This window comes from Bombus vancouverensis, chromosome 2 (genome assembly GCF_051014615.1).
Source record: "Bombus vancouverensis nearcticus chromosome 2, iyBomVanc1_principal, whole genome shotgun sequence".
Lineage (NCBI taxonomy): Eukaryota > Metazoa > Arthropoda > Insecta > Hymenoptera > Apidae > Bombus > Bombus vancouverensis.
The window spans coordinates 9,485,577-9,500,679 of record NC_134912.1 but is presented as its reverse complement, the minus strand read 5'-3'; the positions used below and the strand labels follow the sequence as shown (position 1 = coordinate 9,500,679).

The following is a 15,103-nucleotide window of genomic DNA, read 5'->3' as shown; positions in this document are numbered from 1 at the left end:
CAAGTCGTAGAATCGGCGTGGCGCCAACTATCGCCACTTTCCCAGATAGGCAAACGAGTCGAAAGTCAACGTGTCATTATCGATACGCCTCCGTCCACGCGATTTTCGCAAGACTTGTTTCTCATTCTCACCCCTGTTCCCATTTCACGAGATCGTTCACGTGCACGATTGCACGTCCTCCTTTCAACATTCGCCCTTCGAGTCTTTTACGCGACCGAAGGATACCTCGGAGGCTACTCTTATCTTGATTTATTCCACCAAGGTGTGATCCCTAGGGAAGCCCTCCCTATTTATTTAAAAGACTCTCTCGTGGGTCAACTTGGCCCGGAGAACCCTTAAAAGTAATCGCCAGATCTTTCAATTTCGTTAAATGGCAATGTAGTCTGCACGTTTTACTAAATTTGTTTATTTATAGATAAAGATCATAGGTGAATAACACAATAAAGTTATTATAAAAGAACAGTGTTTAAATATAATATGTTGTTTACGAATTCCACATCCATTCGTTTTTGATATTTAATATGTGTTCTTGGCTTTCTTGAATATACTTTCTTGAATATACTTTCTTGAATATTTAAAAAAGTATCAGTACTGGATTTATCACTTATTTTCGAAAGTCTTGGGTCTTTGAATTTGTCAGATTAATTCCTTCTTTAATTGTTATATCAAAATGCCAGTTTTTAGCCACTAAGCGATATAAGTCAGGAACTGAACAAAAATGGACTTGTCATGTTTTCCCGTATGGCCGTCAAACGTCATTTTAGTCAAATTTGAACTTTTAACTGCGAATTTTACGCTGCTTCTACGTTAGGTGGAATTAAGCTCTATTTCTCTGTAAGTGCAAGACGCGAGCATTATCTGCTTCTGCATTAATGCTTCTACATTAATTACCGAGAAAATTGCAAACTCCTCAAAGCGAAAAGTAATAAAATTGTTTCAACAAACTTCGGATAGGATCGATATCTCGCCTCTCGATCCGAACGCAGCCATCGCTTCAAGTGCCCCAGACATTCGTAATCAAATAACTTTCCCTCTCATTAGAGACACTCGAACGGTCCCAAACGAGGCAGTCTTGCATTCAGTGCACTCTGCGTTTCTGGGGGAGCGCTTTGTATATCGTCTTTCTCCCGCTATTCTTTTCCTGCTGGTGAAAATGTACCGGTATAAGTCATCAATTAAAACTTTTCAGCGTCTATCGACGAACGTAATTCCGCGATGGTGGTACATACCTGAATCAAAAAAGTCCCTTCGACATCATTAGTTTGGGAGGCAGGGAACATTTTACCCTATAATTTCAACAAATTTAGTTCATTAATTTTATTCTTATTCTGATGCTTAAGATTACTAAAAGTAGAACGAAAATCTGTGCACTGTCATTTTATCATTTTTATTTAATAAATTATAAATTAAAAAAATCTATTTTCCTAGTACGACACGAATGCAGTATCTTTCTGACAAAGTACAATGAAACTATCGGCTGCTATTTTGGAATATTGGCGGCAGACTTCCGGTTTTAAGCGTAAAAAACAGCTAAATTATCGCAGGCTCTGCTAAGTTCCAAAATATTTGCTTCTATATGTACAACATACGATACGCAACTATTTTTCAACTTAACACAGTACGATACAGCTGAGTTCGATTTTCCGGTAAATCCTTGGCTTAAAAATGAGCATGAAACTAATGATCCAAGTTTACTGATACGTCACACAAAAAATGTCCACTTGCTGCCGGACTATCGCTAGATTCCCTGCGAGCACTTGAAACTTCGATACACCTCCTGGTTGAGTCGTCGTATGTTTGAGAAGAGTGTATTGTCATGTCGAGGTCGGCCCATCCGTAATCAGCGCGCACGAGTTGGAAACATGTCAATTCCGTGAGGAGGCGTGAACTAGAGATGTCGAGGGTGTACGCATTCACATCTGGCCATAGAACCTACCCTCGATCGTCAACTCTTGATGGACACGGAGGAGGAAGAGAGCGTTTCAGACCGGATAAAGGCTTCTAGAAACGCGTCAGCAGGGTCAGATCCCACGAGCCGAACTATCTCCGATCAAAAAGTGATCCGATGTTCCATTTAAATCGGCTTATATAGCGAATGCGTTTCTGAGATTGTTCATTATTTGGCTAACTTGTTCCATATACTGAGTGTGTGAGATTTTTTTATGTGGAATATATGTGGAGTGGTATGTTGAAAGTTGTTGAAGGTTTGATGACGTTGTATGTTGAACAGGATAATAAAGGAAATTGATCGTTGGATTATTTTGGGCTGTGAATTGATTGATGGGGCTGATGGAAGTATGTGCATATATGGCGCATTTAATGCAACGTTTATGTAGGTACAATTAGGGCAGGATGTATGAACAGGTTTTAATAGAAGGTTTGATTTAGGATTTCTGGGGTAAGTGTGATTTTCATGGCTCTTTTAAAACGTAGTATATCTTTAAACACTTACTTTGAGTTTTAGTTTGATTGCTTCAGGTTTTAAACTTAACTAGATCTATTAGTGGTAATGCAGTAAATCGTTACTCATAATCTTAAACTTTATTTCCACGTTCCGTGAAATATTTCACAAACAATTTGTTACTGGAGTATATAAAATGCAAATTTGTTCTCTTCATTAAACTTTCAAACCTCCAACTATACTAAAGCAATACAAATTTCTATACAAATTAATCTTAGGTTCACAAAAGATATTTCTTTCGTAACTCGAAATTTACGTAATAATACGCAATTTATCACTTGAATTACAATTGAAGTTCGAATAATTAAGTTGGAAGTGAATTCGATCAAGATCAGGCGTGAAGTTGCAAGGGAAAATCCACGTTTTCTCGAAGAAACTTTCAATCGACGCCTTCGAAACGGTCGGCGGAATAATTTACACCGATACGATCTCGAACACACGTTGCAGAAGGAAGTGTCGCAGTGCTGTGAACGTTTTGCGAACTGAAACGCGAACGATCGAGATAACCGGAAGGCCCGAAGTTCCCTGTCCCCTTATCTTTTATCGTTCGTTTGCGATCCACTCGATTTCAGTTAATTTGAACTTCGCGCAAACTATCGCGACTCGTCTACCCTCGCCTATCATTTTCACAGAATAATGCGAGTAAAAGTGAGGAAAATACGAAAGTCGCGCGAGCTCTAGTCTAAAGTAAATTATAAATTGTAAAAGAGAGAGAGAGAGAGAGAGAGAAAGAGAGGACAGGCGGTAAATAAACAATTTTACGGAGTAACTTCGAAGAAAGGTATACACTGTATCCTTGCTCCGAAAGCAATTCAGAAACATTAATTTTTATTCAAATGTAAAAAATTGTCCTTGAACATAATAGCATGATATCCTGCTACTTTATGTGTCAAGATGAATAATGTTCTTGAAATAGGATCAAGTATCGTTTTATTATTTTCAATTTACGATCATATAAACTGTTAATTATTACTTTACAAAGATAGTTTACAATGAAGTTACTTCTAGAGAAAAGTTTGCTAAATTAATCAATACTATTTATGAATAGTATTATAATTGTATAAGACGATAAGGAACGGAAATTTTATCTTCATTAAAAATACTAAAAGAATTGTTAATTGCCTAATGGAATAAATGTTATATTCCATTTACTATACTCTTTTTAGAATGTATACAGTCAAATACAAAAATGCATGATAGTCTGTGTAAAAAAAAATCGAACGACATCCACTCATGCATCGTGTATGCTACAAGCTCGAATGAAACTCAAGTTTCATACACAGTTTCCTTGTTTTTCATAGATTTTTAAACGAACTATATTATTTCAAATACATATCGTGTTCTGAGCTGCTCCGTTTTTTGATCTCAAAAATTCAGAATGTTATTCTTACATACGGTTGAATGGGTGTTTTTACATTGACCTGTGTGAGATGTGTGACATCAGACAGACACCTTGCTGAACTCGGGGGATTAAAATAATAATAACGTTGGAAATTGGACACGGTGGTGGCTGTACCCTCGTAATCTTCCGTGGCCATATGCCGGTGCCGGCTGGAACGAAGCCAGGCGAACGTGAAAAAAAAGGAGAACGATCGCATACCTAATCTGACATTGTGAGAGCGGGTTAGGGCGCCTAACTTTATTCAATCGCGGCTACGTTTCGTTATGGTCTCGCATCTCGAAAGAAGACGAATGCGAAGGGTCACGGAATAGGGTCATTCTAGGCGCACGTGTCGCGAAATCCGCTTTTTCCATGATAAGATGACGCTGATAAAGTCACTATCGAGTGAATCCCATAGCATACGCCATGCGTATTATCGCCTACCGTATTAGCATATCTTTAGATTTATTTTCAATTATAGTTTTGTATATTACGTTCATTTTTTTTTTTTTTTTTAATGCAAGATAGCGATGAGGGTTATGAATGTGATGAATTTGTTTTTCAAATATGGATAGATGGAAGTTCTGGTGGGAATGTATACAGTAATATTACAGTATACTTGCGTATTAAGTAAAGAAAATAATGCCACGCGTTTGGTTTGTACAAACAATTATAACTACAGGCTAGAACTTATTTGGTATGTATCATTATTTTTTTAATATTATATATAATATTAGGATGATCCATTATAATTGTCTACGCAATAGTCCGCTAAATTATTCCTTATTTAGAAACATATTTCAAGGAAATGATTTTACGATAGACATTAGTCTTAGCTAAGTAGAAAATAGAACTATAAACCTTCGTTTAGCTAGATGTGTAGCTCACTTCAAGTAAAGTTTATTCACCTGTCTTACATCTCTTGATACTATTCGCTTGCGATAAATAGATTTACTTTCCGAGATATTAAATACCAGTTTATATACTTAAATGACAAAATTCAGAGATAGTCGAGGAATGGAGTTGGTCAACTTGACTTCCAAGAAACTCAAATAACACGTCATATCATGGCAGCGTAAATTCAGTGAAAGTATCGATCGCATAGGTGAAACTATTCAATTGCAAGTGAATTCCGCGCGTCGAAAAGCCGAGCGAGAGAAATTTCCGTCGCTACTGTTCTTACTGCACGTGGCACGCGATCCGTCTGCGTGCCGATAAGGTGTCGCACGTATAAACACGTAAAACTAGACAGAGGATAGAACAACGCGTGCACATGTATGCGATGACTCGGCGACAAGGGAGGCCAGCGTTCGAAACACCCGTTCACATCGCCATTCGCGTTCCCCGGGAGCTTAACGGGGATCTACCGAGCTTGCGTGAAAGCCTCGATGACGTCTGGGTGAATCGGTTGTTTGCGCTTCTACGTGCGCCCACTTTCAAGGGAGCATTAGTTTCAATTTTTCTCCGCTAGATTTCCGGTGAAGCAACGTAATAAAACGGAACAACACTGAAATAATAATTTATCGTCGCTCGAGCGTAACGCGTTTCGACGGTTACACGATAAAAGGATGATTTTTTGGTATGACTGTAGCGATATGAAAATAGGAATGAAATTGTAGTGAGAAATATTATAGTTTTGTTTAATGTTCCAGAGATTTAAAATTATCGATGAAGACATTAAAACGATTTTTGTAACGATGGCAGTGACTGTGAAAGAATGTCGGATGTTTTAGGTATTCTAGAGAAATTGATTGAAGAAATTATTGGTTGTAATTACAGATAATGAGCTCGTTCCACTGGAATTAGAATCGTCGATCAGCTATAAAAATGCCAGTTAGATTGTATAAACATTCTGCAATAAATTCGCATTACTTTGCAATAATATAGGCTAATTATGGCTCAACAATCGACCGAATTGATTTTCCACGCTTTCAAGAAATAAATCGCCCTCCATTGCCTTCTGCTTGCTGAGATTATTAGCAGAAGTATCGCCCCCGCGATTTTAATATCACCACGAACCATAGTTCGAGGTCGCGTTAGCGGGGATACGAATCGATTTATTAAATTCGAAGCACTTTCTAGGGAACGTTTATTCCGATACGGTTCGTGGAGAAATGAGGCGTTTCGAAACGTCGTTTAGAGATGGAGGAATGAAACTTATGAAAATTTACAGCTTCTCGTTCACATAACCCTGATGTTGTACTCCGTCAAATTCAATTTGGTGTGTGATATTGTTCCATGTATTATAATTCCACGTTCCATTTTTGCAATGTGTATATCATTTGATATCGTATTTTTATATAAATCATTATTATTCACACAAATGGCGCGAATAGATGATTCGAAGCCGAAGTAGTAAAAACAGAATTTGTCAGACAATTTTCTGGAGTATTTGCTCGAACATGGCAAGAGATACATCGTTACATTGTCATTAATAACTATTTTTATTTATATGTTTTTTTTATATCTTCCGTATCAAATTTATTTGTAACAGAACATCCGTATGGTACATTAAAAAAATATTTATAAAGTCACTGAAAACGTACAAACAACAAAAACATATAATTTCACCAGGGCAGATTCAATCTCGTTTTCATCACCCGCAATGAAAGCATCCTGAAAACCGTTTCGACCTAGTGGTGATTGCACGCATGTCGCGCGCAGCGCCAGATTTTGTAGAGCGAAAATTTACAGCCGCGTAAGGAAGAACGTGACCCAGATTCATCTTGCGAAACCGTGGTAACTTCATTTCGAACGCATGATCGCGTTTCACTCTGTTAACGATATCGATATCCGGCTGTTTCCGAAGCGTTCAGTTTTCCGCGGAATCCACGGAAGATCAGTGTATACGCAAGGGGTTTAACCGAAAGTAGATCGGGGTTCAACCGAAAGTAGAGCGTTTTTCAACAATTTTTAAACAGCTGCGTTCAAAATAGCGTGACAAATGCATGAAATTTCCGTTTCATTAGCAATACTTGCTACCGGATCGTTTATTTCTACACTTTGCAACGATTTTAAATGTTCTTGCTTTTATTTTTCATTTGTATTATTAACTCCTTGCCTTACAGTATTGAATCGTATATTCGCGATTGAGGTATGGTTCCGATTAACACTAGAACTACCGATAGTTAACACGAAGCTATTTCTACCAAAACCAGTTAAAATGACTGGTCTTTAAAAAATACGTAATAATAGAATATTTTTATATTTATTGACTTATTTCTTTCTTACAGAAGCAATTCCATGTTATATAGTACATTTTTGGTATTATTAATCCATCTGGAACCATGATCCCTAAACGAAGGTTGACACGTTTATAAAATTGTAGAATCAGTCATTTTGGCTGCTGTGGTATTTCTAGTGTTAGCATCTAGCGATTTGCGATAGCAACGTGTGGGAAGTTGTACAAAACGAGAAAACTGGTTAATTGAGGTTCGATAAACAGATTGGAGGATTCTTTTACACTTTGATAGGTACTAGTCATTTTGACTAGTATTGGTATAAGTAGCCTTAATAGAAAATTATTTTGAGTTTGAATACATAAAAAACAAAATAAAATTCATTATATTATTCTTTTAGTTATCGTTACGAAAGTTATTATATTATTGCGGAAAAAAATATAACATGAAGTAGGAATTTTAAAATAAAATTGTAAAACCATTCAATTTGACTGGTGTGGTAGTTCTAGTGTTAAATAAAAGGAAAGTTTAGTTTGTACTCTAATTTTTAATTCTTCTCCCATTGGTACGGATTGCGAATTATTTATCTAGCTACATTTCCTTAGTCAGAATCATTTTTCATCTGATTTTCAAGTTTAAAATATTTTTAATATTCGTCATTTCTCGTTCCAGTTTTACGTTAAAAAACATTGAATATCTTTCTGAAACAAAAGCAAAATTGACATATAGAAATTGCAAAACAACAGAGTTCAATACAAATTACGTATTGTATTGAATACTTACGAATTGCATCCGACATAGTATTGTTGCGATGAATACCTGATTTAAGTAGTTACTAAAGTAATCGTAAGACACGGTTTTAATTATAACAATTGTCTGATCATCAAGATAATTTACAGAGGGACAAACAATCTGAAATTTAGCTGGATAATTTGTACTTCCAAATTGTTGAAAATCGAACGAGGTCGACATGGAATTCCAGGGTTTTCTCATTTGCAAAACGACGAGCAAAGACACTAAAATCGTTCGAATTGGAAGCGCGGCCAAGGCTCGTGTAATTAAAGCAGAAAGTACTCGAATCCCTGTGCAATAACAAGTAATGACCAGCCTCTGTTCATAAACTGTGCACGCGTGCAACAGGATGGTACGCTCGTTTTCGACATGTCGAGTATCCGTGTGCGCGTGAACCAAGGGAAAAGTAAAATATGCGCGCGAATTCAGTTCGTCCGACGAGTTCCCTGGGCGATGACGGTCTCTCGTGAGGATCGAGTTCTTTGAAATTGGAGAGAGACGGCGGAAAAAGCTTCGTTCGTACCTCTCGCGAGTATTGATTGTTCATACTTGGATTTTCTCTATTCCGTCGGACAGTCAGTCCGCTTCGAGAACAAAGTTTCGAAAGAAATTGAAGCAGACGAGATCCCAATTTTCCTTCGTCCCCATTTAAAATCGCATCCGTGAATTCTTCTCTTTTTTCTTTTTTTTTTTCTTTTGAATCGTTAGCGTTGGAAAAAGGGACGATCGACGAAACAATTTTTTTTCACGGTCCGAGTGACTTTAATAGTTCCGATCTTTCTGACGCGTGAAATCATTCGACTATGAATGCTCTCATATTGGGTTCTTTCGCTTTTTCCTCTTTTTTCTTTAATCGACCGTGCAGGTTAAATTTTTACTCGACCGGATTTTTTCGATATCATTTTGAATTTTTCCTGGAATTATCGAATCTATCATTGAAAAATTTATACGTTTGATATGATGGAAATATTTGCATTATTTTGGCAACATTCTAACATTTTTGTCTATCGGTTATCGAAGACTTTGAGCATTCTAAAGAAGAAATGGTCATTTAACTTATGCCATATTCATAACCGCTTATATTATAACTTCGTGCAAGCGACAGTGAGTCGTGATACAATGTTAACTTTTGATTACCGAAATAAAAAAGATACGTACATGATGTTTAGGAATACATAGAAAATTTAACAATGAAATGTTTCAATACCATGTCGTCATAGGCTGTTCAACATATCATGTCCATAGCGTAAGTGAATAAATCTTGAAAAAGAATCGGTCCAACATCATCCTTCATCAAAATCATATAAAAGAACTACCACTTCTGCCTGTCTCTAATAAAAATAACCACTGGAACACCATCGAACAATTCACTTAACATCTCTAATGCATTAATCTGTATTCACTCCAAATCTGCTAATGTTAATGACACTCATTGTCAACATCTGGTTGACTAATGGAGAGGAGTATTCACTCTTTGACATGTTCGTCAAGGTAATCAAACGAGACCTACATTTTGAAAATACATGGCTGCTGGTACTCTAACTTGCAATCTGTCTTTCTTGGCACACACAAGTTAGTGATCCATTAGACAATTCGTTAGAAGCCTAAGCATCTATCATCAATCGTCTGGTGAACGCGCGTACGTAACGTCGCAGCGAAAGGTCTGGCCGCCTTTAGCGAGTCGAGTAATGATAAAAAATTACATAAGCGGACAGTTCGGGGTCGAAGGGAAGATAGAGTGGCCGCGTTTTAACGATAGCATCTCGTTTGTCGTGGTTAACGGAGTCGAGCAGGCTTTTCTTTCGTATCGAGTCTAGCGAACGCGATTACGAGGACTCGCGAGGGCCGACGATGGCAGACGAAAAATAGAAGGAAAGAGAAAACTAAGCGACATCGACTCGGTTAATTGAGAAATACCGTTTAAGCGAATTAACCCACTGCCGGAACCACCGAATTCAAATGGATAGTTTCCGGTCCCGGGCTCGTTTAGCGTTATCTCTCTGCGTTAACAACCCCAGAGGAACGATCTTATCGTCCTGCGATACCTAAAGGCTCTTTTTCGACCACTCGAAGGCAATTTACAGTAAATAATCGCGTCTACGGTGTTTTTAATGGCGCACAAGTGTGTAATAAATGGTCTTTGGAAGTCGTTAGTTTTGTTTAAATGAAAACAGCCTATTGTCAGAGTCTTAAAATTAATATAATTCACTTTCCTCATCGGTTTTATCTCGCGGTTAATCGGATCATCCCTCGACTAAAAATTTCTATGACTAGGAAATTAAAAATTTCTCGATTCATTTGAAATAATATTTATTTTTCTATATTATAAACTATTGCGATATATTTTATATTTTTAGTTTGATTTGTTGGGTTATTATTTGAAAGATGTTTATACTTATAACGGATAGTAAAATCATTAAAGCTTCGAATTTGGATTCTAATTGCACGATTATACAGAATTTGACGAATTATATATAGCTGCTCTAAACGATCGTGGCAATTTTAGTAAGCAAAGGTTCTTGCAAATATTTGGTAATTAGTGATCTATATTCGACGCTTAGTGTATTATTTTCTCGATAAATACGCAAACAGCGAAACGCTGGTACGATGCTCCGTTACAGAGATTATTAGTAATTATTTGAACGAGCAGTTTGCAGCTAATATCGAGTCATATTTCCTGTTAATACTTTCGATCCATTGATCGACGGTTGTAAGTTATACGAGGTGTTTTCGCAAGAATTTACAATAATTTCTTATACAAAATTATTTTTTTGTAGAGTTATTAGTACATAGATAATGAAAATCAGGAAATCTAACAACCTTAGCATCAAATGAACACGAATGTATCAAATAGGACATAGAAATAGAAACAAAATTCGAATCGTGCTATCTCTTTATTCAAACTGCGCGCAAAATTAAGTCCCCCGCATTCATTGTTGGCAAAAACATTTTTCCTGTTCAACTGAATGCGGAACTTAAATAAATTTTTTCCAAGATTCTCTACGATTAGTATTGATAATTTTTCTGCACCCAGAACATTAATTTACGCTCGAATCTACGAATCACCAAAGTGGTGAAAATAATCAATTCCTAATCATTTTCACAGAAAGTTTTCACTCACAAGCTATTGATCTTTGAATGATTTTTTTATAAAATATATATAAGCAGTTTTAACGTTAATGAAAACATAGTGAAAAACAAACCACGTATGCTTATATTCCCAAAATATGTCTTTCAAATCTTCGTACGATCAAAATTACGAGATGCCTGGTTTATAAATAAGCAAAGGTTAATTTCAACGCTGATGTACGATCGAACCAGTACCTTCAAGAACTCTGGAACTCACAGCAGCACGAACAATCTTGTAGCAGTGGTCGAGGTTCGATAAAGTTGGCGAAAGTTGGCTGACCTCAGCGACTACCGCGAAGATCACCGAGGAAGAAAACGATTTTACGTCTGGTCGAAAATAGAAGTGTTCGAACGAATGTGGAGAACGATGCAGTTATATCAACTGACCGAACGAGCGGCAGGTGCAGGCATCATCTTCTATGCACGCGATGTGATACGATTTTATTACGGCAATAAAATCGGAATAATGCGCGCGACGAACGCACTGCTGGCCCTCGCTGACGAGCCGGAAAAACGAACCGTCGTATTTGCGAGGGAATATAAATTTTCAGTCTTCCCTGGGGGGACAATACGTCCCTGGGCCGCCGCGGTTTATCCGCGCCGATCTAACGAACTGCGTGCCGATGTTGCGCTTCGGAAGGTACACTGCGAAAACGTTCCAGTGGATCTAGCTTTCCCGAATTTTATTGACGCCGAGTGTTTTGATGGTCTAAGTGTATTTTCTGCGTGTTAGCTTTAGTGCGTTCAAGATTTATAACGCCAGCGATATATATAACAATATATATAACATATATATATATATAACAATGCCTGTGTTTCTATTATGATCGATAATTGATAACAGATTTCAAGTTAGAATGATTAAAATGGATGGAATAATTAGTTCGATGAATCGAAGATCAGTTCATTCTGATATTTTATAAAATAGATTTACCACTCGTGTTTTCAAGATTTCATTGATTTTTTAGTGAACACTAGTTTAGTTATGCCAATTCAAATGAACGTATAGCAAGTAATAATAAGTAATAATTTGATGAATTTTTGGAATTGTATTTTGAGGGATTTTTTGTATTAGTGGATGACGAGAAAATCTCTATATGCTAACACTAATCTTCCTTTTTGTATCGAAGCGTATATCGAAACCTACTTCGTCTAATTATTAATTGTTCTTAAATGTAGAAAATCTCTTGTACAGAGAAGCAATTAAAGAATTGAGAGAACATGAAAAGTACAAGTTTGAGGAAGGATAAAACTATATCAATAATATCGGTATATTATCTTGAAAAATCTCGAACTATCTGCTTGAAGAATTCAATCTTGGCCATTCATGATTGAAATTCAGATTATAATCCACGATTAAAAAGCTCGATGAGCCAAGTAGATATACGTAACGATCTATTACACTCGTACAAAAGTACTATTGTTACCGGATCCACCAATGAACATCAATTCGAGTTAGCCTCGTATTAAGCTCGACCGCATCGCTACGCCACTTGGTCGGGAGATAAAGGACGAGAGATCAGGTTTTTGCATTCATTCATGGGCTCGCGGGCAAAGAACTCGTGAAGGGAACGAGAGTCAGCTAGAATCGTTCGGTGCTGGTGTAAACACGAGAAAGATAGAGAGAAAAAGAGAGACTCGTGTGTCTGTGCAGCGACGCCACACTTGGACCCCTTTCATTCGACGTCAGCCCCTTCTGATACCGCATAAAATATAGTATTGTTCGCGCTCTGTTAGTCTAGAGTGGAGAACGAGTATATTTAGGAAAGGGCGGCTTTCTTTCATATGTTAAGCAGATCAGTGTCGGCCGACGAGATAGAGGGTGAAAAGGGTGTTTGTGAAAGGTGTGGGGGATGGTGGCGAAGAGTATAGCGAGAGGATGGCACGAACGTCCCTTACGACTTTTACCCAAGAGAACTGTGCAGGAGCGCGCGCTCCTAAATGATTGCTGGCTTGACTTAATGTTGTGAAAAATAGCCGCGCACTCCCGCGCATCTTACGGATATTTTTCTTTATAAAAAGGCGAAAGCAAAGTGATGAATCCAATTTTTTAGCATGGTATAATTCGAAGTTTCCCCGCTCAGCGTGACTCGTAGCTGCGATTTCGACGATTTATATTCGTCGCGTATGCTGTACGCCTCTTTCACGATCGCTAGATCGTGAAACTTCTTTCGTTTACGAGTTATTCCTCGAGCGTTTCAAAGAGGGATAAATTCGTTTGCCGGTACGTTTTAAGATTCGAGATTAATTCAATACTTTGGTTAAGCACGTTCTAAAAGCCGGCTATATTTCAGGTCGTACGATTTTTCTTTGTCGATGGTACAGTGAAATTTTTATCGCGCGATGCTTCCTTGCGTGTGCACGAACCGTACGCTCGTGAATTAATGCTGTCTCGACTTTACGATCAAAGAATATCGGAACCAAGTGTCTCGTAACATTATCTTTTGATGCAGCAAGAAACGAGGTCCTAGTGTAAAGTAGTACGGTCTTTGCGTAATCTTAGTAACTTTAATCTCATTAAGAGACTGTGTAATATTAAATACTTGCAACATTTATGAAGTATGTAAAATTGCTTTAATCCAAGTGCTATGCTACCCCAGTTTTATTGAACTTCAGACTATAAAGTCCAAACTCTAAACCTTATAATTCTCAAAGTTCAACACTTTAAAACCTCCGACCTCTACAATCCCAGAACCCTTAAAATCGATTTTACAAAGCTCAGATCCTAGACCTCTGTTAGACTCTGGAGCCTAGGATCCTCGAACCCCAGATTCTAGAATCTGAAAGCTCAAGATTGCGTATATATAATCTTGCTTTGATTCCCCGGAGACTCGATTATGATCGTACTAAAGTAAATCCAAAATGTTCCGTCATATTACCGGTTCGGTAGCTCCACACTCACGCATAAGCTGCCATTCATCCTTAATGACCTTAATTGACGTTTTACTCGAGAACATTTGCACGGCCGAGTCCCCGTCTCCGTCAATTGAGGTCCATTTGCTGCTTCGATGTTCACGTCGCCCCCGTTCCGTAATAAAACCACCACCCAGTCGATGAAACGAGAAATGTCACGTTGTTACGTGTCGTGTAATTCTAACGAGTTTTATGACGGCGATATAAGTCGCCTGTTGGCTTTGCTCGGCTTACTGCGAGATGCGAAATGAAAAGAGAGCAGCAGAAGATAGAGCAACGCGAACGAGGGAACGAGGAGAACAAACGGCGAGCGTTATTATAAAAGTCATAATGAAAATCTAACGATCCGTCAGGCGAGGCGCGCAGCGGCCAGAGAAATGAATTTCCTCGAGGTCCACCCTTCGTTGCTCAGTGTTTAATCTCTTTGTTTACTTTTGCTTGCAGAACACGTGAGGGAATTCAGCTGCGGGATGCTGTATTACAGGACGTTGTACCTGGACAGTAAGAGGGACGCCCTATACGTCGGCGCTATGTAAGTACTGTTTCTTCCCTTCCGTACTAACCCGCAAACCGGCTCCGCGTTCATCGCTTTTTCTCACATAATAAAATGTCGTAGGATGAAAATCCTGTCTGGGTAAAAGTTGCGCTTCATTCGTCGTCAAAGCGCCAGAAGCGGGACCTCGCTGGATAAAATGGAAGGATGGAGGGGGGTATACGTGTGTGTACGTGCCGCGAAACGGATTTTTATGATTCTCGTGATTAAAATTCTGCACGGAATGCGAACGCAAGAGGGGATGGAAGCGTGACGATTGATTAAATTTCTCGGTGACGTCGAACATCGTATAATCCATGTTTTGAAATACTCTGTGTATTACAGCGACGCTGATACACGCCGGCTTTCGCCATGATAATTATCGTCGTGCTGATTGCACCGAATTGCTACCCCTCTCGCCGTCGTCCCCTATTTTCACACACCCCTTTCGACCTATCGGCCGTGCAACGTTCAACGACAGATCGTTTTTTATTCGAGGCCTTATATCGACGCGCGTGCGCACTGAATCGGCGTGCAATTTTGCTCGTTATTTATCCCGCATTCGAGATTGAAATGAAAAGTAACGTTCCGTTCTATGGCGTAACTGGGTCACGCGTGAAATGTTTCGTGCGTTCGCCCTGTCTCGACCAAGCTTTCCGTACGTTGCGGAATGATTGACAGAGAGGGTTGGCGAACAGTTGGCTGGCTATTCCGCT

General features: G+C 38.4%; 1 protein-coding gene across 2 annotated transcripts in view; it reads left to right on the top strand.

Annotated features, from left to right (window-relative positions):
- The window catches only part of Sema2a (Semaphorin 2a), a 279,663-nt gene that overhangs the window by 193,148 nt on the left and 71,412 nt on the right, over window positions 1–15,103 (top strand). For both annotated transcript variants that reach the window (XM_076624824.1, XM_076624822.1), the window contains exon 2: window positions 14,300–14,387. In XM_076624824.1, the coding sequence (XP_076480939.1) occupies window positions 14,300–14,387 (88 nt within the window). The remainder of the gene's footprint in view (window positions 1–14,299; window positions 14,388–15,103) is intronic.